Below are 25,904 nucleotides of genomic sequence, written 5' to 3' on the forward strand. Positions count from 1 at the left end.
TTATGACACATTTCTGAAATCTGCGGCCCCAATAACTCTCATGAAAAAGCAGGGCCGTTTGAAAAAAGCCACAAAAGACACGATTTTGAGACATACCTAAACTACAAAAAAAGAACAATGTAGTAAAGTAGCTAAAATATAAAGCAGAAAATGAGAAAAATACAGAAATGTCCCGCAAGAAAATACGAATTCTATGGTCATAGGAATCGAAAAAGGTTCTCAAAGGGAAAACGTGGAACTTCAACTCAGAGCGGTTCAGGCCGTCCGTACGTTGAAATGACAATAAAAAGAGCGGGTATGGTAAAACTCGAGAGCGATTTTGTAAATCGAAATGAAAATTGAATTCTCTGTTGAAAGAATCGAATTCGATTTCTTCAGTTAATTCTTTAAAAACAAGGTAAACGTGAAGCTCTATTGCTCTTCTCCACCGCTGTGTGAGAGAATTACATATTCCCTTTTTTCCAGCGCAGTCGAATCCCGTTTTAACGACTACCGTTATAGCGAAAATCTCGTTTTAACGTACACTTTTCTAATCATCCCAGGTGAGTTTAAATAGGAACAATGGGAAACTTGGAATTCCTTTATAACGGAATTTCGGTATAATGAAGTAATTTCTCCGCTCTCTTGGAGCTCGTTGTAACGGGATTGGACTGTGTTAGCATTTTAAATGTCTAATTAAGTCCACGTAACTCTCATTATAACATTAATGTTATGCTCCGTTATGATATAAGTGATGGTCAGTTCCGTCAAAGCGGCATTACTGTAATCAAATATGCCTATCTTTTGCTTTTCTTTACTACTCACGCATAACCGGATCGCCACAGCATTCCGTTTTTATAAGGCTTGAGAGGTGTGGTGTGATTCTGCGCTGAACACAGCAATAGTTGTTCCAAGTAATTAGTTTGTTGCTTGTCTCAATCATTGTAACCTGTGATTTTACCTACATTGTATGGGAGCTGAGCACAGGGCCGCAACTAGATACTTTGTCATCTGGGGAAAACAAGCATTTTGGCACCCCTTGCCATGCAGTTAAAGGGTGAATTCCAGGGTTGGTAAAAAAACCGGTTTATTTGAAAAAAACCAAAAACTGGGTTTTTTGGTTTAAACCGGTTTTTTTGTTTTAAATAGTATTAACATTAAAAACAATAAAATTTCTGAAAAATCATTCAAACTTCCAATAATTAACAAAAATAAAATATTTATTAATGTAATTAACACTATTCCCATATTAATTAAGCAATAAATATTTCTTACGTTTTAACAAAAACCAACTTTTGCAATTTAATTATTTTTTGCAACTCAATGGATTACTGTGTGTTTGAAAATTATTTTAATGTTATTATTAATCATATAATATATAAAGGCTTTTCTCCAGTTACTTTCAGTATACTTAATTAGGAAGCTATTTTGCAAAAAAGTAATAAAAATTAGGTGAATATAATGTATTTAATGAAGCATAAATAATGCAGATTAATTAGCAATGATTTACGATATACAGGGTGATTATAACTAAGGTTCTGATTTCAAAACACTGTAAAAAAAGAACGATTGTCAGAATGACTTGGAAATTGACATGAGTATTCCTGAAAAAATTCAATTTTATTTGATAAAGGGGAAAAAATACTTAAAAATGTAAAATTAATGACATCCAATACGTGGGAAATTTGCTTGCAGAACAGAAACGATAGCCAGTCATGGCAAAATGATAATTATAGCATTTCACGATTTCATAATTAATGGAAACATCACAAAAAAACGAAATAATCAAACTACAACTTACTCAAGAAATGTTAAATATGTTGTCCACCGTGTTCTGGATATGAGGTGAAAGCACAGAAATTCTTGTTCAACAACAGAGTATGCCATGGTCATGATGTGGATGCGCTTGCAATTCACCTTTATTGAACCAACCTCTCCTCTCTCCCCCCCCCCCATTAATATTCCTGAGGAACTTCTAACATATAGGGGATGCGCTGGAGATTGCAATTCACCAAAGTTTGCAATCTGACCACTGCTCATAACATTTCGTGGCACCCCCCCCCCCCCCATGCCAGAAGTTGCAAGGGTTAAGTTGCATCCTGTTATTGTCAAAATGGGTCTTCAGCAGCTGCTTTGCTGGTATTGCAATGTGCAAGAAGTTGTTCTATCCACACACTGATGCTGTGGAAGTGCCGAAATTATGTGTTTGCACAAAATAGATTATACTGCTGGCCAAGTGTACAGCATCATCTACTTGCACATTTTGCACTACTTGCACTTTTTTTCTTTCGCGAAAGAAACTTCCATTGCTCCAGGGGTATCCATGCAAATTTTCAAGTCATTCTGACCAGTACTTATTGTATAGTTTTGGAATCAAAACTTAAATTATAATCACCCTGTATATAGCTGATTATTTTTTATAAATCTGTTACTACTATACAGTAGAACCTTGATTAACTGGGCTTAACAGTGTGTGTGTGAAAGTATAAAAAAACAACTATTGAATATTAAGACTGGGAGATATACAGTAGGAGATGTGCTACTTCTTATGGGAATGAAAATGTATGTGAGGTAATGTAACAACTAGTACACTAGTCTTTGTCCTTTAAGGACAGCTGGTGTCTTTATTGGATTATAGGACCACCTGCCCCTAGCATGATGGTGTCACTACTGTAGCTGCTTCTTTGTGAAGGGAAAAAGAAACCTTGTGAGATAATACACCACTACATTTAGATGTGTGATGCAATCCTTATTCATGAATTTGCTAAAAGATTGAGCATCAGAATGTAGCCAAAGGGTAGAAAATGTTGTAAGAATGAGAAGTTTTGGCTTTTATATATAACTTTAAATGACTAAGATACTTCATATGAAAATTATATATATATTCTGGCCTCTTTTATGAGACTTTTTGAAAAAAACCATGTATAAGATCTTATGTCATTTAAAGATATACCGTCAGAATGTACCCCAAGGGTATAAAATGTGGTAAAAATGAAACATTTTGGCTAATAATGAACCAATATGATATTTTATGATATTTAACTTTTATTTGATTTTTTGCACAAAAAAACCACTTGGTTAAAACCAAGGTTTAAACCAAACAACCCTGCTGAATTCGTCGTCCCTTCTGGTCCAGCACTCGTTTCACCAGACCCACCTACTCCCTCTCCTCCCCCCCCCCCCACTAGTTGCAGCCCTGGCTGAGCAAATCACTTAAATGTCAAGTTCACCTTGGCATGTTTCCCCCATTCAAAATGCCTTATTTCTCGATTCAAGATTTTTAGGTATAACACGCACTTATATTTCATACAGTATGTTTAAATTTTGTCAGGAGGTCAATAACATGTCCAAACGGAAACCAACAGAAATGGCAACGAATGGTGTAAAGAAATCACACTGGACTCAGGGCCTGAAATTAGCGATGGAAGACCAGGATCAAGTTGTAGATGAAACAGATGATCAAGTCATCGTGTTGAAGGATAAATATCCGAAGGTGAGAAGACAAGTAGTATTTCTCTCGTTACTAAATAAAATTTTTAATCCTCGAGCATTACATGCATATTTATGGTATGGCACAGCGCATCTAAACCGCATTCTGAATCCTTCGCAATCAGCAGTAGGTGCGAAACCATCTTAAGTTTAGTTCAGAATACCCAGTGCTGTAGGTCTCAGATGAGCTCTCCGATCGTATCAATTTCTTCAAGAAGTATAGGGCCTAGTCAAAGAGATAAGCAATAGTTGTGCGTTCGGCCCTGTCTTAATGAGGTTCGACATTTTATGAAATAGTTATCTTATACAAATTTCTTGTGTAGGCAGAATGGTGACTCTACAATGGGCCCATGAATTGAACTACTTCCTTCTTAATTTTCCACACCGGAAAATCTACGTATTAGCCAACACCAGAAATGTTGACTTAGAAATTAGTGCGATTTAAAATTCAAGTTTTTATAGTCATATTCCAAACAGCACTCCAAGAGTAAGGGTGAATCAAATGAAAATGGAACAGTTGTAATTTGATTTATTTTAGTATGAGTGTGGCAACATTTTTGTGTGAAGGTAGAGCGAAAGTGAAGAAGGCAACCCTTACGGGAATGGACTTTCCCTAGGTAAGTTGCTCACTTGTGCCAGGTCCTGCATGCAAGTCAATAATAGTGCATGTTTTCTGTACTCTGCCTTCATTCGCTGATGCACTTAGCGAACTCCAACTCCTTCTGCCACAACAAAGAATAATAATAGCTCCACATTGTTCTTCTTTACTTGTGAACTTTCCACAGACACAGATAAAAAATAACCGACTGCCTGCTGGATGATATCGTTGGCCAGTACCGGTCTTAGACCATGTGGCACACTGTGCAAAACCAGCAGTTGCCCCCCTCCCAAGGCGTGGGATCCAGGGTGATGTAGTAGAGGGGGCGATTTATTGTTTGTTGCAAGTTACTGATGAGGAAAAATATGTTTTGAAAAAAATCCCTTAACGTCAGAAGGACGAACGCTTTGTTTTGTCCTTCCCTTTCAAATGAAAAGTACATAATTGAATGAACAAGGTGGATATATATGTTCCCTTTGTGTAGAAACGACCAACTTTATGCTGTGATTTCTACCAAAAATATTCCTGTTTGAATAAACCCTGTTGTTTAACCTGACAGAACTCGTCCCAAAGATTCAGAAACCCATTAAAAAGTGTATTTTGAAAAAAAATACATGGAAATGTTTCCCTTTCAGCCCGTTTATGTCTGCAAGATTGTACAGCATTGCTTTGGTGGTTATTACCTGCATGGCAACTTTTTTCCTCATGGGGGGGGGAAATGAGGGATAGAGATCCATCAAAAGAATTCCATCTTTGTTGCGGAATAATGATGGGTGACTTCAACCTCCTCTTCCATAATCCTTTGTGCCACGGAAACTACTGTTACCTCCTTCGTCAGCCATCTTATGCCAGCTACTTCAGTTCAACCCAAGTGACCAGTGATGACTTCCAGAAGGAGGGGAATACCGGCATTAACTAAACAGGTTGTAGCAAAAATCCCTGTTACCGGTAACTTACTAAGATATTTCATTTCTCGTGTAAACAGCGCTTTCGAAAGTGAGCTTCTCATTTAGGACTTTCTCCTATTTGGCTGGTGCCTAAAATTTTTTCGATTTGTCAAGCCTGGGTAATTTCAGTTTGGTTAATATACTCTGTCTGTTGTATAGCAGACTGAGATTGTTGGCAGCCCTCATGCGGTTTTGAACAAGTCAAAGATGACGGCAATTGCATAGGTGACAAGTCTTTCAGATTTGGACGCCCGAAAAACTCTTATATTTCCTCAGTTTTGACTGTAGTTGAAAAAAGGGTCTGGCTACTTTTGAGGAGGAGGAAATCAGTCCCGATGAACTTGCCCGGAAAAAGTCAGTTGGCTGTGGTTTTTTCCATAATGCATTGCACAAGTACAGTAAGTTGTCGCCATTGCGCCAAATCACAGAAGAATGTTTCATTCTAGAAAAGGAAAAGACAAAATTTGCTGAAAAGTCAGCGTCAGTTTAGTAGAATTGGCGAGATGACTTATATCCTGGATAAACAAACGTCCATCCTGATTTTTCGGCTGGATGGTGATTTTTTTAGCATGATTTTAGATTTGTGTATAGCAGTGACAGGTAATTTTTATCTTGTTGTTTGGTGATAATTTGTGACTTTTGCTAAGCGGCAGTGGCTACCACGATTTCACATTTTTCCAAGGAGGAAAATCTATTCTTTACTTTTAGAAAAATCCCCTTTCTATTTGTATGTGTACGAAATTTCAATCCGTGTGAAAATATTCTTGATTCTCATTCTCTTAAGCAGCGGTTCTCAACACTTTTTTACTTGTGGAGCCTTTTTTAGTCTACAATTTTTATGGGGGAAAAATTTCCTATAGAAATATTTCTATTTCTAACCTCATAGAGGCCTCTTTTTTAAAAATTGATTTATCATTGATCACTTTTGTCGCACCACAGTCATTTTCTGCGTACGGAGGCCGTGACATACAATTTATTGCCGATTCCAAGCTGCAGCCTTTTTTTTTTTATATGCACAGACAAGTTGGTGTGGGACTCCCTGCGATAGCAATCTTTTTCTGTGGTCTCACATTTTCTGATGTACACATGCATCAGGAAAGTTTCTGTGTCAAGGATGAACAAGGTAACGAACTTGCAACACCTCTTTGGTACTTTAGGCGATCATCTTATCAACCTGGGCTACCGCGCCCTAAATTGATTCATCAGATTTACTTTGTCCTGGAGTGGTCATAGAGGCCCATGGGAAGAGCACACCTAAGGGCTCTGCTGAGCACAGGTGAGAACCCCTGCTTTAAAATTTGCAGCTGTGCAAAATAATCTGTCAGTACCAATTTTTTCTTCTGAGGAAAACTTTACTATGTATAGAATGCACTATAATGAGGCCACACTAATCAATTTTTATAATAGAAGTTGGGTAGTAATCAGGGGCTCGACCATCTACTTGTCGTTCATAACAACCTGTCCCTCGCTGAAGGACAATTCTGAAAGACAAGCTGAAGGACAAAATTCTCAGCGACAATTCTGAGCGACCATTTTCCACTCGTTGAAGATTGTCGTTCAGACCACGTGATACGATAAGTACGCGAAAATGCTTCTTCGAGAGTAATTCATCTTCTGACCAATCAGCGCTATGTTAAGGGAATACAACAACTACTATGTTTTTTATTTTAATTGTTCTTCCTGCCGGTGGCAACAGAAACATTCTGTTTATTTACTTTCTGTCCCTTCCGCGTGTTTTTTTTCCCTATCGCAATGAATGGTGCTCAACCCAAGCGATGCTCCAAGACTATCGCCGCTTAGTATGAGGTGATGATAATTTTTTTGGAGAAACGCCTTGCTTTAATTGAGGGGAAGCTGTCCTCTGACCTCACAAGTCACGACAAAAATACAACATGGTCACGGCTGGCGACAAAATTAAATGCCATTCCGTATGGTCCCAGCAAAGATGGGAAGGATTGGAAAAAGGTGAGTACTTCCAAGTTTGTTGAATTTTACCTTGTAATTTATGAAATATAGTTAATTTATTAAATATGTTTCATTTATAAAACCAACAGTTTTGTTTCCTGCTGATGTTAGAAAAATTACAGAAATGAAATAAGGAAATATTGCATTTAATCGCTTAAACTAAATTTTTTTTTTTATCAACATCTCTCAAAGGAAAAAAAATCTAATGTAATTGTTTTTTATGTGGTTTATATAAAAAATGGTAGAATGTTACAAAAATTAACAGCGGTCCAAACAGGCCTTTTTGAATCTGGTTTTTGAAGGTTGAATTAATGTGGCAGTTATGCATAGGATGATTATTTAAACCACAACATTTCATTTTGTGTAGACATGGACTCACTACAAGAGTACTGTGAAAAAAAATGTGAAATTCGCTTCATCCAATGTCACATTTTCTCACAAGCGAAGAGCTTCTTTACATTGTGATCTCATTAAATTTAACTTTTTGGATACTGTACCTATTATCTCTGGCATACAGAAATGTTTCACACATTTCCAATTGAGTTTTGTGATCTTCCAGTTAGTGCCGTCTTAATGCATAGGCCCCCCCCACCAGGTTTGAGACTGCCCTGCATTTTCAGAAACTTATAACACATACAGTTGTGACATTATGGCATTGGGTTGTATCATTATTGCATATAACTGTCTGAAAGTTTGATGCATAATGGATATGATTATGAGGTATTATTTGTTAAATCTCCTTCACTTGAATACACATTTCAGGTCCTGTTGATGTATCCCTTACTGTTCCTTCCCATCAAGAGGAAACAGCCTCAGCTTCATTGAACAGGACGACACAACGAAGAAAAAAAAAAAAAAAGGATGCTATAGAAGAGCTCATACAGGCACAGGAGGAAACTGCAATAACCTTCAAAGAAGTACCCACTTCTATAACATGTAACATGTTTAAAGATTTTATGGAAGTATATAAGAAAAATTAAAATTGTGATTTTTCCTTTTTATTGATTGAATTTGTATTGCTGTATTTCATTTAGATAGGTCACTTTTTAATCTCCCACAGGAGACTGGAGGATAATACGGCCCTGTTTACAGTTAAATTCAACCATTTAAAAATTCATGAAATGTATGCATTGGCTAACAGAGATCAGGAAATAACAGATTGGAAAGTTAAAATGAACAAACATAGGGAAGGATCAAGATCACTAAAAATATTTTAATAAAAACTATTTCCGATATCTTTTTAAAACCAAAATCAATGAATTCCTCACACCTTGATTAAGTAATGAGTCAACTCAGTTACATTTAGTTTCATTGTGCATTTATTTTATTTTCTTGCAAAATTTGAGGTATGGCAAGAATTTAACTGCCAGGACAATACATTGCAGCATAAAACATTAGAAACACAAGACATTTTATAAGCAATACTACATTCAAAAACTGAAAACATCACAATCAAAAATTCACAAAGATAAAACTTGGAAGACAAATGCAACATTTGTGCATGCCCTTCTGGTCAATAATGCTTTCCCTCCTTATTTTTGACTGCATTCACACATATAGGTTGGAAAAACACACCCGCAGTCAGTGTTTACCGCTCCAAAAAAAAAAAAACCACACAGTTCACTAGCAATAGTCATCATTACCGCTGAGCATCCATTGCCTCGATGTTAAGAGTCAGAAGTTCTGTCTGAAATAATAAAAAAACTATGTAATGATAGTTAAAAAGACTGCATAGAAGCATGTGAATTATTAAAACCTGACATTGTGTCAGACAGAAATCATTACAAATATCCTGAAATTTAGTAATGGAAAAAAAATTTCACATAAAGGATGAGAACAGTGTTCAGACAACATACGTGTATAGTACTACAAGAATAAATTCTGTTTGATAGTTTGTATAAAGATATCACACCTTTTCTTATTTTATGTCATTGCATAGTGACAGTTTTCATGGAACGTATCATAAATGACTACTAAACCAGACATGCACCTCAGCCATATTGCTCTGCGGAACTTGTAGCAAATTGATACATGTTTGAATGTGTGTGTCCGTGTTGTGAACCTAATGTGAAGCTTGTTTCTGTCTAATGTTTGGTATAGTGATGACATGTGGCACCCATAGGTATAAACTCATTGAAAATTTGCAGGGAGGGGTTCAGGCTCAAATAATGGTGTCGTATAAATGCAAAAACCATATAACTGGCGCTTTTAAAAAATTAATTCCCCCCCCCCCCCCTTTCCACAGACGTTTCCCAAAATTCAAAATCATAAAGGATGATTATTGGCAAGAAGTTGAAATACTATATTTCTCACCAATTGTGCGTTGACGGAGTGAAACTGCTTCCCGTTGACGTAGGAAGGCTCTGGATACTTGTCAAACTTTGATGGTGCCACAACAGGAATGTGTATACAGTCTATGGCACAGATAATTCCCAGGAATGTGAGCTTCTCCCAAAAACTCTCTTGCAGGTCGACATATTGGGACATCTCACATACTTATGTAGCATCAACGTATTGATGGCCTCAGTAACTGTATGGATAGAGTTACTCACAGACTGTTCGTACATCCCCAAACTGACGTCTTGGCTCAGGCTTCTTCGGTAGGCACCAGTGACATGCACATAGAACCTGCGCAAAAGTCAAATCAAACATGAGGTAGTTGTTCAAGATATATTGTAAAACTATTGTATTTGAATAAACTAATGTTATGGTAAAGTGCTACGAGAAACTTCTGTTAGAAACAAATGCTAACGCGCTCTCGGAAAATGTAACCATCACCACCCCCCCCAAAACATGAAAAACAATGAGATAGTTAGTAATGGAATGGTCATTATAACGAGCATATAGACTGTATACCGTATCTCTCACTCATCCCCCCAGTGCAAAAGTACCAGGGAAAAACATGCATAAGTGAGAGCAGGGCCGCAACTAGAGGGGGGAGCAGATGGGTATCGGGCACTAGACCCGAGGGGGATGCAAATTTCATTCTGATACCTCTCCTTCAAAACGTTACAAAGGGGCATCAAAATACTCGCTTGCCCCGGGTGACCAAGCATCTAGTTCTGGACCTCAGTGAGAGAGGCATACAAGCGAATAGCATTATTATCCATGCAGTGTGCAATCGCTTCAGTACTAACAAAAATAGGTAAACCATTAAGTGAATATTTCATTGGAACAACTGTGATGGACAAAGGGTGATCTAAACAAAATACTGTAAACTTGTTTAGGGTACTTATTAATTTTACACGCACATATATATACACAGGCAAGGCTTGACAAATGGAAAAAATATTTAGGCGCCTGCCCAATTTCTTAGCTGCCCTGCAAAATTTGGGAATCACAGGTCTGGGGTTGTCTCAAGAACGCAATGGGTCCATGTGCCCCCATTCCGCAGGACCCCTGCGCTTGGATCTTTGCCGGTTCTTTCCAGAAAAGGTGAATTTAGAGTGTAAAACAATGAAAAATGATAGAAATCGTCCCCGGGGCCCCTTCAGCCCCACCCTTGTGGGTACCATGCATGGGCCTCAGGCAAAGTTATATTCTAGGACCCCCCTTAATTAACTGAAAGGGCCTGTAACTTATAAATTTTATGCTTTCCTCGTGAGAATCATAGCACCAACTCTCTCTTACGAGGCCACTTATGCACATCGGGTCGTGCCCGGAAGGGGCCCCACGTGTTAAGACGGCACTGCACAGAACTACATATTTTGTGCATGAGTTTTTCAAAATACTTTTATTTTGAAAGCCTATTGTTTTTTAATGAATATCAAAATTACTTGAAAACATCGTGAACATAAAAAATGTATAGGCCTAAATAGGCTTACGTTAAGTACTAGATTCGTTTTCCATTATTAATAAAAAAACATTCATTCAAAATGAAACACCACTACAACGAATAATTTCTGATTAAAATTATTTTAATTTAAACGTTAATTATTACTTACCTTTCTCTCAACTGTCAGCTGTGTCCGGTGTCTCGAGTTCCGACCAGACATCGAGTTCAGGCCAACATCGGCGCAATTCCTCGAACGTTTTCCTCGTAGTATTTTTCTTCAACCTAAAAAGGTTCACGAATTCTTTATCCGACAGCTTAAACGCATCCATGACGTATCTATTTCAAACCGGAGCACGTGCAGGCATTTGAGAATCGTAATAATCATTTAACAACACGTAAGTCGACGCCATCGCCATTGTTAAGCCTACTGAAATAATTGTCCTTCCGCTGAACGAGAGGTTCCCGGCTCTCGTTCACAATTGTCCCTCCCAGCGATCCGCATTTATCGTTCACGAAGAATATGGTCGCAAAAACTTCCCTTTTATCGCTCATAACGAGAAATCGCTGAGTGAACGATAAAATCGTTACCGGGGACAAGTAGATGGTCGAGCCCCAGGGCTGTCTTAGGAGCATCATAGGCCCCCCCCCCAGGCCATGCGTTAAGACGGCACTGATAGTAATATTGAAGTGCCTGTGGAACGAATCAGAGTGATTGCTATTATTGTAAATGGGGAAGTTTGTGTGCATGTGCTTCAAGAAATTTTTGATGCGAGAAACTTATCAGGAATGAACAAAATCTGAACTCCACTGTATTTATTCATTCTTAATTTGTTTCTTGGGATTCATACAGAAAAAACCCTGAGTGTCATTGTATTTGCCAGCTTGTGGTCTAGAACAAATCAAATTAGTTAATTATTTTATTTCCCCCCTTCTGTATAATCTCTGTTTCATTTTTTTAGGCCCGATATCATTTTCTGGTACTTCCAAAGTCTAATATTGAGAATGTGAAATCATTGAATAAAGAACACATAACACTGCTGAGAAGGATGCATGATAAAGGTGTCGAAATAGCCACAAAGTGAGAAATTCAAACTCATGTTTAATTTTCCTTTTTTCCCCCAATCAGATTTGATCATAACTATCGTGCTCTTAATTTGAATTTTGCTGTGCAACTGTTTCATACTGATTCGTTATCGTTTTCTAGAGCAAATGAAAATGCCACATTCCGATATGGTTATCACGCTGTTCCAAGCATGAGGTATGTTTTTCCCCCCTCTCACTTGGTTGTTTCTATATTTTGCAAGTGGAAATGAAAACATCAGGAAATTTATGATTATTTCGGCAATTGATGAATAATGGACGGCAAGTTGCCATCATGACAAATAAAATATATATTATTTTTAACATACAATTAGTAAACTAGACTGAAGACAACAACAAAAAAAGATTTTTGCATTATATGTCAGGCGTAGGTGCGCCAATGCTTCAGGTTTTTAAGCAGATGTGGCTCGAACTCTCCGTGCTTCACATGCCGCCCTTAAAGACAACCCTGTTGGGAGGCTAAAAAGGCCCTAGACTGGGATACTCTTGGATAAACCTGATTTTTTTATCTGTCTAAAGCCACAAACCAATCTTTACCCTACAAAAATACCCTTGACCATACATCCCGCTTTTGAAGAAATTCTCTGTTTTTTTTGTTTTTTTTGGTCCATCGTTTGATTATTTTGTATAACTTTCTCCTCATCTGCAACTCTTATTGATGAGCTGTCATATTTTTCTTCCTTTTAGGGTTGAATTTTTGAATTAATCGCAAATCGCCAACATAGAGTTGAATTTCATTATTGATGAAAAACCTACTCCAAAGTTTCCAGAGCAGAAACTGGGGAAGTGTGAGGGGTTTTTGATGGCCCAGGCCCTGTACAAGTGAGAATCCAAATTCTTTCATCAGCTTTATTTGACCACTCCTGAAAAATTATTGGGGGGGGGGGCGGCACACCAAATGCGCACTGACCCTCTGTGATAGAATTCATTCTCATTTCTGGTGTTACTGCCCTAGGCCAATACCTCCTACATAGCTTATAGATATTGCCCAGGCCTTCTCTGTTTTCTCAACATCTTTGTTGTCAAGGTATGGCTCGAAAAATAGTGACAGAACGTGGTATTTTGTGAATTTTTATCATAAAATTTTAAAAACTTATGTTTAAATGAAAATCTAGGCTGCCACCCCTATTTTTAGGCCTTACTAAACTCTTCTGGTCAAAAACCAGATTCTTCTGATTTTTTGTCTCTTTATAGAAAAGTCCCTGAAAATCCTCAATTACACTTCACTTAAATGAAAAATCCTTGAAGAAAATACTCTTTCAGTCCTTGCAATTCCAGGCTGACCATGTTTTCTCTGGAAAAATGTGGAAAATTCAAGTAGTGGGAAAACCGGCGATTGTCGCTATAAATAAGCAAAATGGCCAATTATTTCCAAAATCATTGAAAAAGTCATCAATGGCTGAGAAAATGAAGCGCTATTGCAAATCACGAATTAAATCTAATTCTAAAAAAAATAAATTCAATTTTATAACAGATATGTGCGATACAATATTCATATTTATAGTCATAATTTTTGGTGATTTTATTGAAGGATGAAAAATTCAAATTGGCTTCGTCGGAAATACAAGATGGTGATAAACTACAGGTTTTCTGAGTGGGAATTGGCAGCTGTGGTCGGGATATTTTCTCTCCCGTGTGCTACACACAGAAAATTACTATATTTTATTTATCCGAGATCACGTTTTATGTCGGGTACATAAACTTTTTTTTTGTTGCTCCTTGCAAACGGCAACCATGGGTGCACTGAAATAATTGTCGATGATAAAAATGTATTATCACTGCTATTAATATGTGCAATAAATTTCCTACTCTTAAATTATTTTATTCTACATTTTGTTTCCGCCGACAATGTTGCAATTCCAAATTACACAAGTGTATTTTACGCATTGCGGAGTAATTTTAATTCAAATGATTCATTTTCATCAATATGAATCAATGTTTTGAGCAGTTCCCCTAGGCATACAATGTTACTTTTTTCAGGCACTTGCATCTCCATGTTATCAGCCAAGATTTCATCAGTCCATGCCTCAAGACCAAAAAACACTGGAACTCTTTTACAACTGAAAATTTTCTCGACTCCGAAGGTAAAATCATTTCTTATCACTTGCTGTTCCTTTTTATGATTCCTTCATGAAGTGTGCTTTTTGACAGTTTATTTGATCTATTAGTGTACGAGTACAGACAGTCGAATTTTAATAAGTCTAATATGTTAATTCGACTAGTCTGGAATTCTGATTTCAGAGGGAAGGGGGGGGGGGGAGAGGCAGAAAAGAAAAATTTATCACAATAATAGTGCTATTTGCAAGTATTGCATCAGTAAAACATGTAAACTGCTAAAGATGAAGAAATTCGACAGATAAGTTATTTAATTTAATCATATTCAATTATTGAATGAAAATATTTAGAAGTAAACTAGATGTACATACTGTAGTATGATAGCAGACACATATGAATGATACTCGAAAAAATGAAAGGAGTTATAAGTAGAACGTACACAAGATTATTTTCTGTGGCAAAATATAGTGTTTTTGACTTCAAATTATCCAACTTTGCCTGTATTAATTTAAAAATTAAATTATTTACAAAAGACCAATTTGATTATTTATAATTATTTTTAGTGCTATTTTGAATTTAAAACAACGTTTTAATTTTGGGAACTGTAATATATGAATTTTAAGGATCAGCTGATATTTGGTCACAAAATTAATCGAATATTAGGTATTCGGTTATTCAGCCAAATCATTATTCGTTCCATCTCTAGTCACCATGGCAACTAAAAAATCGGCTTTGGCACCTAAAATTTTCTACGCATGATGACTATTGAAGTCTGGGGACAATGTAAAGTTTTCGGTAACAAGCATTTTTTCCAGCACGGGGAAATGGTTGCCAAGGCCCAGAAAAACATGGGGAAAAATTATTTATGAAGTGTTCTTGGCTCATGGGATTTATTTTATTTTTTTCAATTTGTCAGGTCCTGGTTAAAATGATTGATCAAACTATTCAAGTCATTGTTGAAATGTTAAAGTTAATGATTCTTAAGTAAAATTGTATCATTTCTCAGAGTTCCGCTATTGGTACCTATACATACAAATACTTGCATGCTTACGTGAACTTTACTTTCAGTGATTATTGAACAGCTCGAGAAGAATGGCGAGATAAACTTCCTGTCTCCACAAGAGTACAGCGATTGTTTGAACAGGCCTCTCAGGTACGTTCTCATCGAAATTGTTGATATTAAATTCATAGTGTGCAGGGTGGGATGTTTGGCAAATTAGAATACATTTATTCATTTGAAAGAATAAGGACATAAATTTGTACATATGAGAACTCATGAATTATTGGGGTGCCTAAGCCCCACCCCCACATTTTTTTGGAAGGAGGGATTCAAATGACTTCAGTTTCTAGAGTCTGGCTTTAATGATCAATTTTTTTTGGTATACATACCAAAGAGACTGCGGATCTTCGATGCATGGTCTGCAGAGCTCTTTAATAACATGTGTTCAATATAGCTTAGTGGCCCGTTGACTCCATTGAAACAATGAATATGGCCCTGCCTTTGTGGCCAGAGATTGGAGATGCCTGTTCTGGAGCATTTATTAACCCAGCCTGCATTGACTGTGGCCTCTATTAACTGAGGCACATGGTCAGATCGAAGTCAACCAGTCAAGTGTAATTTCTCGTTTGTGCGTGACAGGTAGGAAAACCATTCAAACTTAGTGATTCAATAATTTTTATTTTCAATTACCATTACGTATCTCAAAATTAGATTTTTATTTGTTTACAAACAAATTTTCCTGTGAAACATTTTATTTTCTGGGTATTATACTGAGGTGAACTCAGAAAGAAAAGTCATCCTGAAAGAAAAGTCATACCGGGCAAGCATGCTACCATCTACACATGGGGGGCCTCTTACAGGCCCTATGGCCGGTATGCAAGAGGGCCTGGGTTCGAGTCCCAGCGGAGACAGGATGACTTTCCTTTCAGAGTTCACCTCAGCATAATATCCAGAAAATAAAATGTTTCCTTGATATCTTGGGCTGAGAAAAAGCCATCAATCTCTCTAAATTTTCCTGTGATTAGCAAACTTTTTTTTCCACTTCACGTCTTTTCTATCTATTTGCCGAGGATCTCATTATCTAAGATGATGACCCTGAACCAATTACCCTCCTTTAATCTATGCTCTGCCATGCAAATTAATATGTATTTCTATGGTATTTACATTTGAGTCTACACTGTGGTTCTTCTCCTCCTCCTCTCGTAATAGGTGTCACAAGTGTCGAAAAGAAATGAAGAATATGCCGACGCTTAAACATCATCTTGAAGGACATGATCAGTGATCATATGGAAAACGCTTTTATATATAGTTTTATTTTTGTTTTTTTATACTATCAGTTGACCTTGAAATATAAAAAGAGGGGAAAATTATACCCTCTCCAATTAAAATTCGCCTTTCAATTATATTCCTGTGAAAGTGGTGCTTCTCATACCTGTGGTTTTTTTTTTACTGAATATAATATCAGAAAGAATTTGTTTTTGTTGACATTTGTGTTGTTGCTGTTACTATGCAGTGTGATGGTGGGTTTGTCCGAAAAATGTTTCTTCGTGCAAAATGATGATACTTTTGAGGGCCATTGAGAAAGAATATATGGCTCATAAATTCACATGATAAGGGCAATTTATTCTAGTCCTGTAGCTCACAACCAGTTTTTCCACTCTTCCATAATCTTAAAGTAATTGTATTTATGGATGTGTACTATTATTTGGGTATCACGTGTTATTCTAATAGCATACAGCAGTGGTTTCCAAAGTGTGGGTTGTGATTTCCTGGTGGAGTGGCATTAACAAGCTGGGAGGGGAGGGTTGCGAGAGATTTTTTAAAATGAAAACGTCTGAATGATAATTTTTTTTTCACCTCAACATATATAAGTATGAAACCTGAACTCAGTTGAACAGCTACATATCATCGCGTATAACGTAATCATATCAAATTCTACATGCACGATAGTCAAGTTAACCCCTTGAAGTGAAATGATGAGTCCAGCTCGCCATGAAATTGTATGTCGGAGCAGTGGTGTCTGAAAATAAATTGCTGTTCAAGGGGTTAACATTTTTATTGTGAAATTCAGAAAAAAATATTTAAAAAAATGAAAAGAACCACAGAACGATGAGTAGTATGTGAATTAAAAAAAGGGTAATCCGAGGATGATGTCACACTCTCCGCTATCCATACGAAAGTTTTTAACAGCTGGCTGGTGCGAAGATATATTTAGGAAAGAGAGAAAATTAAAAATCTAGGGTGTTCACCCTGAAAGTGAAAGGACGTGGGTTCAATTCCCTGCAGGGACAGTTGAATTTTCTCTTTCCTAAATATATCTTCGCATCATCAAGCATGTGAATGAACAAACGAGTGACCTACAAAGCGAAAGACCAGTATAATGAGTGACCAATAAAGCCAGGGTTGGCAAAACCTGGATTTTTTTCAGAAAAAACCCAACCCACCGTGTTTTTTCAGGGTTTTTGGTGTTTTTTCAGTGTTTTTGATATTGAAGCATAAGGAAAGAAAGTTATATATGCTGTAAATAAATATAATAAACTGGGTAATTTATGACAATTATTATGTATATAAGTATATTAATAATAATTAGCACAGAACATTAAATCAATATTGATAAAAATTTTAGCTGCTTTCATGTGTGCTTAAAGTGCAACCAGAGTTCAAACACCTCTAGTGAAGAAACACTGTTCTCAAACGATACCAAATAGTGTAGCAGTTTATTAGACTTATGATAAAAAAAAAAACAATCCTAACAAATTATTTGTAAGCAACTAAATTCTGAAACACATCAATCTTATTCTCTGAAAAAATAGTGTAGGTTAAGAGTTAATTTTTTTTCTAGATACCTTTGCTTTACTTGAATACAAAATAAGTTGTATTTAGATAATTTTAGTTTTTTTTATTTGTTTGCAACGCTTTCTTTCCTTTAAGAGGGAAAGGTAAACAATCTAAACAATCTAGAAAGAAATTGATTGCACCTGTTAAGTTGTAAAGCACCAGCTGCAAGCCATCTGGTCTCTTATTGGATAGAGTTTACAATGATATACAGTAAAACCTCGTGAAGTCGTCACCCTGATGAGTCGTCACTCCGGTTAAGTCGTCATTTTTCTTCAGACCCTTCCAGCTCTCATAGACCACAATGTTATTAACCCCTCGTTTACTCGTCGCTAATTTCGGTTAAGTCGTCACTATGAAAAAGTTTGAGAAAGAGGAACAGACTATTTTTATGGTTCCCATTAAAAAAAGAGCTTGTGTTAACAGCATTGACATATGCATAAAATCCTATATTCCCAAACGGAACAGTTTAAGTAACGAAAGTTACGCTGGGGAAGTTCATTTGCCGAATAAGGTTTTTGGAATGTTGGGGACTGTTCAAGCTAGATCTCATTTCTGCCTGGGCTCTACTGGAGAAACTGGACAAACCGCGAGACACCCAAGCTCTGTCGCAAGAAGCAACGTAAGCACTTCGCCCCCGCCGGAGATGGCAGGGCATCTCCGGCAAAACCAAAACTTATTGATATGTCAAAGATTACATATAGTGCAAGGAAATCGAAATTTATGTTAATCAAAGAATTAAGTTAAACTCAAAGTGCGACGCACGGATAATATATAATCATAGAAAGCATGGACTCTACTAATTTAGGGATTAAAATTTAAACAAAATATCTTTGTTGAAAAAAATGAGACATTCTTTCCCAAGTTAAGGACTTCTGTTTACTTTTCCCTGCCCAGGGCCCCTCCACCAAGTCAAAAGTGTTCGAGATTACTTTGTAGTTGCATCATGAACTACTGATGAAGAATTAAAGCACTAAAATTTTAAATTTGATTTATATGTAAAATTAATGTGCAATAGAGAGCTCTGTTATGAAGAAAAGCTACTTATTCAAACAGTTGCTCTGTTAGTCTAAATTAAAATTTACTGGTATAAATCAAGTACATTTCACCACAATAATTTAAGTTATAAGAGATAAAAAAAGATAAAAAATTGCTATTATTTTTTCTTTCTCAATCTATAAATTTTATTAATATTGTTATTTTGATTTATTACTTTGATATGACTTTAATAAATGCCATATTACTTTAAATTTATACGATTTTCATAACATTGCACATTAAATCTGACGGAACTCCGCTTAAGTCGTCACTCCGCTTAAGAGGCAGCGGAGAACCGTCGTCATTGCGTTAGGGCTGAAGAAAAGTACGGGCCGGCGAACCCTGTAGTGAGACAGATAGCATCTCAAGTCTCAAGCAACGATCCTTTGAGCGACAAGAACACCCGGAAGGCCCAACTAGAAGACTCCGACGTACGACCGATAATGGACTGGAAAGAATCCACCGGGAATAAACTAGTGTGGCAAGATATCGCCTTTTCCAGTCCGACGACCAAAAGGCACTGGCCGCTATGGGACTCCCTGGAGATGAGAGATGGCGTGCTGTACCGCAAATGGGAGACGGAAGATGGGAAGGCAACGTTCCGATGACAACTCGTCTTGCCAAGGAGTCGTGTGAAAGAAGTGTTAAAAGAATTGCACGAAAGCCTGACCGCTGGACATTTCGGCATGATTAAGACACTCCAGAAGGTCCGTGAACGATTCTGTTGGGACTAATCCGGGACCGATGTGAAAGGTGCAAGAATTGCGACGCCTGCCGCAAAATTCCTCCGAAGCGCACCCGGGCCTGCCTTCAACGTTGGAGCTCCGTTCGAGGGAATAATCACCAGGGACGTCTTGGGACCGTTACCGAGAACCGCCCACGAGAGTGCTGAATTCTCGCCATCGTAGGTACTTATGGGACGAGAGCATCGAATCGCCAAAGACCGGATAAACATCGGCTTCGAGAAGATGAAGAACCGCTACGATGCGGGGGCCACATCTCATGACTTCAAGGAAAAAAGACCTCGTCTGGCTCTGGAACCTGAAACGCCAGTAAGAACTTCGCCCTACTTGGGCGAAACTCCAGACGTTTTGGGAAGGACCCTACAGAGTCGTGAAGAAATTGAACAATGTGGTTATTCGGATTCAACAGACTACAACATCAAAATGCAAGGTTGGCCCATCTCAACCGACTTTCAAACCGAGCACAACTCAGGTCTATCACCATATATGGGCGATTTACTACCTAGTGAGTTGTGCCGGAAGTGTAACTGTGTTTGTGTACCTAACAGTCTGAATGCGTATGTAGTGCTGTGTTTGATTTTTCAGTGCTGCCATCTATATTTCAGAAGTGAAGTGTGATGTGTTATGATTGAATTACAATTTGTACTGTTTGTAGGACTGTTGCTCTCTGTGGCGAGACTTTTCAAAGGAGAGATCGGCTCGCATTCGCGCTTTGAAGTTGGAAACCACAGAAAACCAACTTTAGCCGACCACCACTGTGGTGAAGGTGGGGTACGAACCCATCTCAACAGACTGGCTCCCTACCACAGTGAGTAACTAAGTGCGACCCACCGACTCGAGGCAGCACCTCTTAGAGATAGAAGGCCTCTGCACTGTTTTCCATAAACGTCATTCAGACTACCTAGCAAGTCTGCCATATTTTGAAAGACAGCATCCTATTTCGTTTCTTCTTATTTTGGCGTAGAATCTTTGGCTGACAAACACCGCATAGTGATTGAATGTGTGGCGTAGAAATCGCCAATTCTGATCCCGATCATTTCTTTTCCTCACAACGAAGATACTGGCACGAGCAGGGAATTTTTTCCCTGAATATTTTGAGAGATAATAAACTACTTGCTGACGTCACAAGCAGGCTGTGGAGTTCTTCTATCTCTAAGAGGCCATTCAAGTATAACGTCAGCAGATTTTTAGCCATTTTTGACCCCCCTCCCCGTCATCAAAAGTCAGCAAATCCGAAACCCCTCCTTCGATGCTGACGTAATACTTGAATGACCCCTAAGAGGTGCTGCTTGAGGACAATAATTGTCGGGACGAACAATTTTAAAGGAGGGGGCAGCGTTACGAAAAATATCGGTTGCGTAATTTGTTGACGAACCCTCAAGTTAACAAAGTCATGAGGTAAAGAAGAAAGAGATCATTCTATTCGTCGAGAACATTTCTGCAAAAGTCTGCCCCCGTCCTAAACCGCCACTCTTCGACAACTACGGATAATGCTGGAATTTCTTTTTCTTGAACGTTCGACGAGTCTATAAAAAGTGATACTGTCACATGAGAAGAGAACTCTAATCTGGTTAGCGTGTATCTCTCTGCTTGTAAATACATGTAAAAATTTCTGTTCTGTAAATACACTCATTGCCATAAAAATTTGCGTACCCAGAAGTCGTCGTCAAAATGAAACGAAATTTTACACATGTAAGTACTACGTTGATATAAGTAAGTGATTAGAAAATCCAAGAAAAAGGATCATTTATTGCAGAAAAAAAGTACAGATGAACAAAGTTTTAGTACTCTGTTGGACCCCCTCTAGCGCGAATGCACGATTCGATACGAGCGGGCATTGAGGCATACAAGTTCCGTATGATGTCCTGAGACATCTCGTTCCACAGTTGCTGTAAATGCGCCTCTAGTTCGACCAACCTCGTAGGGTGTCCAACTTGCCGTCCCTAATGATCCCAGATATGCTCGATTGGTGACAAATCTGGGGATAGAGCAGGCCAGGAAAGGGTGGTAATGTGGCGGAGGCAGTCTCGTGACATCCTTGCTGTGTGTGGCCTATCATTGTCTCGTTGAAAAATGGCTCCTGGGAGCCCTGCCATGAGTGGCAACACATGTGGCTGAAGGATGTTATGGACGTACCGCTGGGCTGTCATTGTGCCATGGATCAATATTAGGGGTGACCGTGTATCGTAAGCAATGGCACCCCATACCATGACACCAGCTGTGGGAGCGGTGTGTCGCTGTAAAGCGAAGGCAGGATTGAAGCGTTCACCACGGGGCCTCCACAGACGAACACGATTGTCATCACTGCTCAAGTTGAATCTCGATTTGTCGCTGAAGACGACCTGGTTCCATTCCGTTGCAGTCCAATCCCGTCGTGCTCGACACCACTCCAAACGGAGGCGTTGGTGGGTGGGTGTCATTGGCAGCACACGTAATGGGCGCCGCGATACCAGATGTCCTTCAGCCAGGCGCCTTGCGATGGTTCGGGAAGACACAGGGGCCCGTAGTGAAGCTGCTGCCTGTGTCTGGATAGCGGCCAATGAGGCAGTTGGCTCTACGCGTGCGTTTCGGATGATGTGACGGTCTTCTCGACGACTGGTCTGTCGAGGGCGTCCTGAACCTGGTCGCCGTGTAAATGACGTCTCTTCTGTCCACTGGTCCCAACACCTCCTCACAGTAAAATCAGAACGGCCTAGTTGACGAGCTACTCGCCGAGCTGACCACCCAGCTTCCATCATCCCGATGATTCTTCCCCTATCGAACTCTGACAACTGCTCATATGGTCTTCGACGGCGGCGTAACGGCATGTCTACCTCAGCATTTCCTTTGCAAACGATTAAATACACTCCAGCAAGCTCTGCTTACCTGTTTTATACTCCAAGGAGAACGAAGTTCAACGCCCTCTAGTGGCAATGCGCAATCACGCTGCATTTCTAATCATTTGCATATCTGCCCGACATGTACCTTCAGGCCAACTTTCGTTTCGATCCCACAATTATTTCTTGGTGCGCAAATTTTTATGGCAATGAGTGTAAATTTGTGACGCCCTGAAGATTGCTTCATCCTCTTCTTATTTCAAGGACTTGTGAGAAATTATCCGGAACAATACATTCACTGACCAACCGAAGAAGAGAGGAATGTTCATTAAGAATGTTTGCAAAGGGAGAAATATGTATACGGATCAGCAATAGTAGTAGTTGTTGGACGCATTCAAAAGCAGAGATTTTAGGAGCATTACGCACGATCGAAATTTTCTTCCAAAAATTCCAATCAAGAAGACCATCTATTTATGTTTTGATTGTGGTGTGTGTCTGCGACACAACGGGAGCTGGGGGTCTATTACGCTCATGTCGTTATGCCCGCGTTTCAAACGTGTTTGGGGTTTGCGGTGCATTGTGGGATAGATTTACGTCACCATCGCTAAAGGTTGATTTTTCTCACGTCGTTACTAGCGATTTCCGTTATCGACATCGCTACGTAAAACGTTAACTAACGAGAACCGGAGTTTGCGTTACGGAAATAAACATGGCCGCTCGCGCGTACATTTTTCGATGAAGGTGAGAGCAACGGAGACAAATTAGTTAGAATTGGAAATTATTCATTCATTATTAATTTATCAAGTTGTTCATTATAATGAATAATAATTCTCCGAATTACGTTCCTTAATTTAGTAACATGATTCAGAGACAGCATTATCATTTAAAATGTTATCTGTACACATTAGAAAAAATTATTCATAGTGGTAATATTATTTTAGTTATAAGTTTAATAAGTTATAAATTATTATACTCGGTACAAAGATAAATCACTACAAAACATTTTTTTTTTAAAAATCTTGCATGGAAATGCCTTTATTCTAATCTTAAACTCATCTCAATATAAGAATATTATTTAACTGGTAAATCTCTCTACCGCGATGTTTTCAAGACATTTTGAAATTTGCTCAATATTTTATTTACATCTCGTTCAAAATCGACGTCAATATATATTTAAACGTCTCCAGATTTTCCCCTTCTTAATTCGTTTAATAACATTGATATTTTGTAATATCAATTAAGTACTTTCTGTGCAGTACACAGAAGTGTAATGCAGTAAACACCATTACACACACACACCATACTCTGCGCACACTCTAAGTACACTATAAAAAAAAATCAAAGTAAATTTTATTAATCAACAAATAAATTTTTTCTAATCCTTGAGTGCATTTTCTGATCGGAGTATAAAAAAGATGTCAACAACAGTGTAAATTTGGTGGCGCTTCATTTTCATGTGTGAAACAAGGAAACCAATTTTCTAATTAATGATGTAAATAAAAGGTTACTTGTTCTTGATTTCGACTTAATATCAAGACGGTAGATAAATGTGTTAAAAACATGGTAAGATATGATGATATTTTTGATAGTCGTTTTGGAAATTCATAACATCATTGAACTTCAATAGAAAATCATTTTTTAAACGTAATGATTTAGAAAATTTCCCCGCGCCAGTATCATGTGCGTGCATAGCTTACATTTTTCTCAAATATTTGATGAAAATAAAAAGAATCCGGATGAATTAAAAAAAAAATGCAGCTTAGAAAATTAAGGACAACCAACACACACTAACGCGTACAAATAAATAAAATAATAAGAACGCACGTGCTGCAGCACTCGTTGATAATGATGATGATTATCAGCAGCGGAGAAAATTATCCGATTGGTCCATCCCTTTCGGAGCTAACGCAACTCTCGAACCAGGGAGTTTTTCGTAAAATAGATAACGACATACCGCGGGTTGCTGAGAAAAATCAAGTTTTTGACGATGGTCGCTGAGATTTGCGTTATGAGGCTCGTTGAGAATTTGCGTTAAAGGCGTGACGTCACTAACGACCTCGTTGTATAACGACGTGAGCGTAATAGACCGGTCACGTCCTTGGAATAGCGTTGTGATTTCCCAACGACCATTTTTTTTATTTTTTGATGCGAACGAAATTTTCGTGTTTGGTACATGCATACAGAGTATATACTTTTAATTCTAAAATACGTAATATGCTGGCGTTGTTCGAAGTGGTGACATCTTGCCAGATCTCTCGCTCTATGGCGTTGTTTCCTCGTTGGGAATGGAACTGGCGACGGTGCTCTCATTATACCAGATGAGAATGATGAGACATTACAGTCCATAAAGTGATTATCACTCATTCTTCTTCAATCGTTGGCCGGGTTCCCTGGAAAGTACCAAGATTTTTTACTCTTTAAAAAAAAAGAAGCCATTCCCAATCTCTCTCTAAAGAGAAAAAATTCCACTCATAACCATTTGTCTTTGCTGAATCTCGAATAATATTGAGCCCTTGCCAGCATGGACCGCTTATGATCTTGTTTTGCCGCGACGTGCCGCCTTTATAAGATGGAACAGCAACCACGAAGCGCATGGAGTTTTGGCCCTGTCACAGAGACAACGAGATTTTCAGCGTCATTTCCAACACGAGAAGAGCTTTACTTAAAAGAGTCGTAGCCCTTCTCACACTTGATGGCTTTTGGTTCATGAATGATGAACTCCTTCTCCGAGACTCCTATGATTATCTTGTTTTACAATTGACATTAATCAGCCGTCGTGTCGGATTCTCATCGTGAGGTTCCTGGTTCGAAAGCCGTGGACGGCTGAAGTTGGTTTTCTGTGGTTTTGGAACCAATTTCAAGGCGTTAATGTGACCCGGTTTCCAATTTTAAAAAAATTCTCTCCGCAGACAGCAGGTAGACCACAACAATAACACTGTAACATAATGCAAGTAACACACCCCTGTCCCACCCTAAGGGTATTCAGGTAACATCGAGAATCGGATGCCGCCATCCTACTCGGTACAGATCTGACTGGGTGAGACGGAGATAATTCCCGAATTGAGAGCCAGCGGAGCCAGATTCGAGGGGTGGTGCCAACCCCCTTAATGTCCGTCGTGTGGGTTTTGCTAAAGCTATACAGCTATAGCCTCTTCAACCGCAGGGTTTAGTGATGCTTCGAAATGGCAGCACCAAGCTGAAGCCTCACCCCACTGTATCAATCTAGAGAACCCCAGCCTATCAACAGTAGGGTAAAACTAACCAGTCTCAGGACGGTCAACACGATGACATAACATGAAAAGTCAAGCATTTACCATCTTTACTTCAGAATTTCTTACGCTCCTTTCACACACTACGGATTCGTACGTGCGGAATATCTGCCGTACGTAAGATCCTCTGCACGGAGAGAATTGCTTTTTGCACTGTAATGAATCAAAAAGCAAGTACGAGTAATAAAGCTACAACTCCGTACGGCTGAATGTCCGTAGCGCGTGAAAGTATGCATTTAGTCACGTGGACCACTGTTCTCAAACGGCCGGCAGCTGTGTGTTGTAGTGGCAGAT

The 25,904-nt window shown here is 38.5% G+C and overlaps 1 protein-coding gene and 2 long non-coding RNA genes across 4 annotated transcripts; 2 read left to right on the forward strand and 1 right to left on the reverse strand.

Annotated features, from left to right (window-relative positions):
- Nucleotides 1–265: 265 nt before the first annotated feature.
- On the forward strand, nt 266–16,314 carry Aptx (aprataxin). The gene is made up of 7 exons (XM_089248579.1): nt 266–397; nt 3,311–3,472; nt 11,713–11,831; nt 11,958–12,011; nt 13,835–13,938; nt 14,978–15,062; nt 16,119–16,314. Exons 2-7 carry the CDS (start codon nt 3,323–3,325, stop codon nt 16,189–16,191), a joined length of 585 nt encoding a protein of 194 aa, XP_089104705.1. The 5' UTR covers nt 266–397; nt 3,311–3,322; the 3' UTR covers nt 16,192–16,314.
- LOC149070709 (uncharacterized) lies at nt 6,418–7,901 on the forward strand. The gene is made up of 2 exons (XR_016194976.1): nt 6,418–6,978; nt 7,741–7,901. It is a non-coding gene; the product is annotated as an uncharacterized LOC149070709 (long non-coding RNA).
- Nucleotides 8,315–11,388, reverse strand: LOC149070710 (uncharacterized). 2 transcript variants are annotated; one of them, XR_016194975.1, is made up of 3 exons: nt 10,923–11,388; nt 9,292–9,606; nt 8,315–8,665 (listed from the first exon to the last, which is right to left on the reverse strand). It is a non-coding gene; the product is annotated as an uncharacterized LOC149070710 (long non-coding RNA). The 2 variants fall into 2 exon arrangements; XR_016194974.1 differs by lacking the exon at nt 10,923–11,388 and having other exon boundaries at nt 9,292–9,732.
- Nucleotides 16,315–25,904: the final 9,590 nt, after the last annotated feature.

The sequence above is a fragment of the Pholcus phalangioides genome, unplaced genomic scaffold, assembly GCF_987345545.1.
Source record: "Pholcus phalangioides strain wild (caught in Gottingen) unplaced genomic scaffold, Ppha-v1.0 ptg000020l_1, whole genome shotgun sequence".
Classification (NCBI taxonomy): Eukaryota; Metazoa; Arthropoda; class Arachnida; order Araneae; family Pholcidae; genus Pholcus; species Pholcus phalangioides.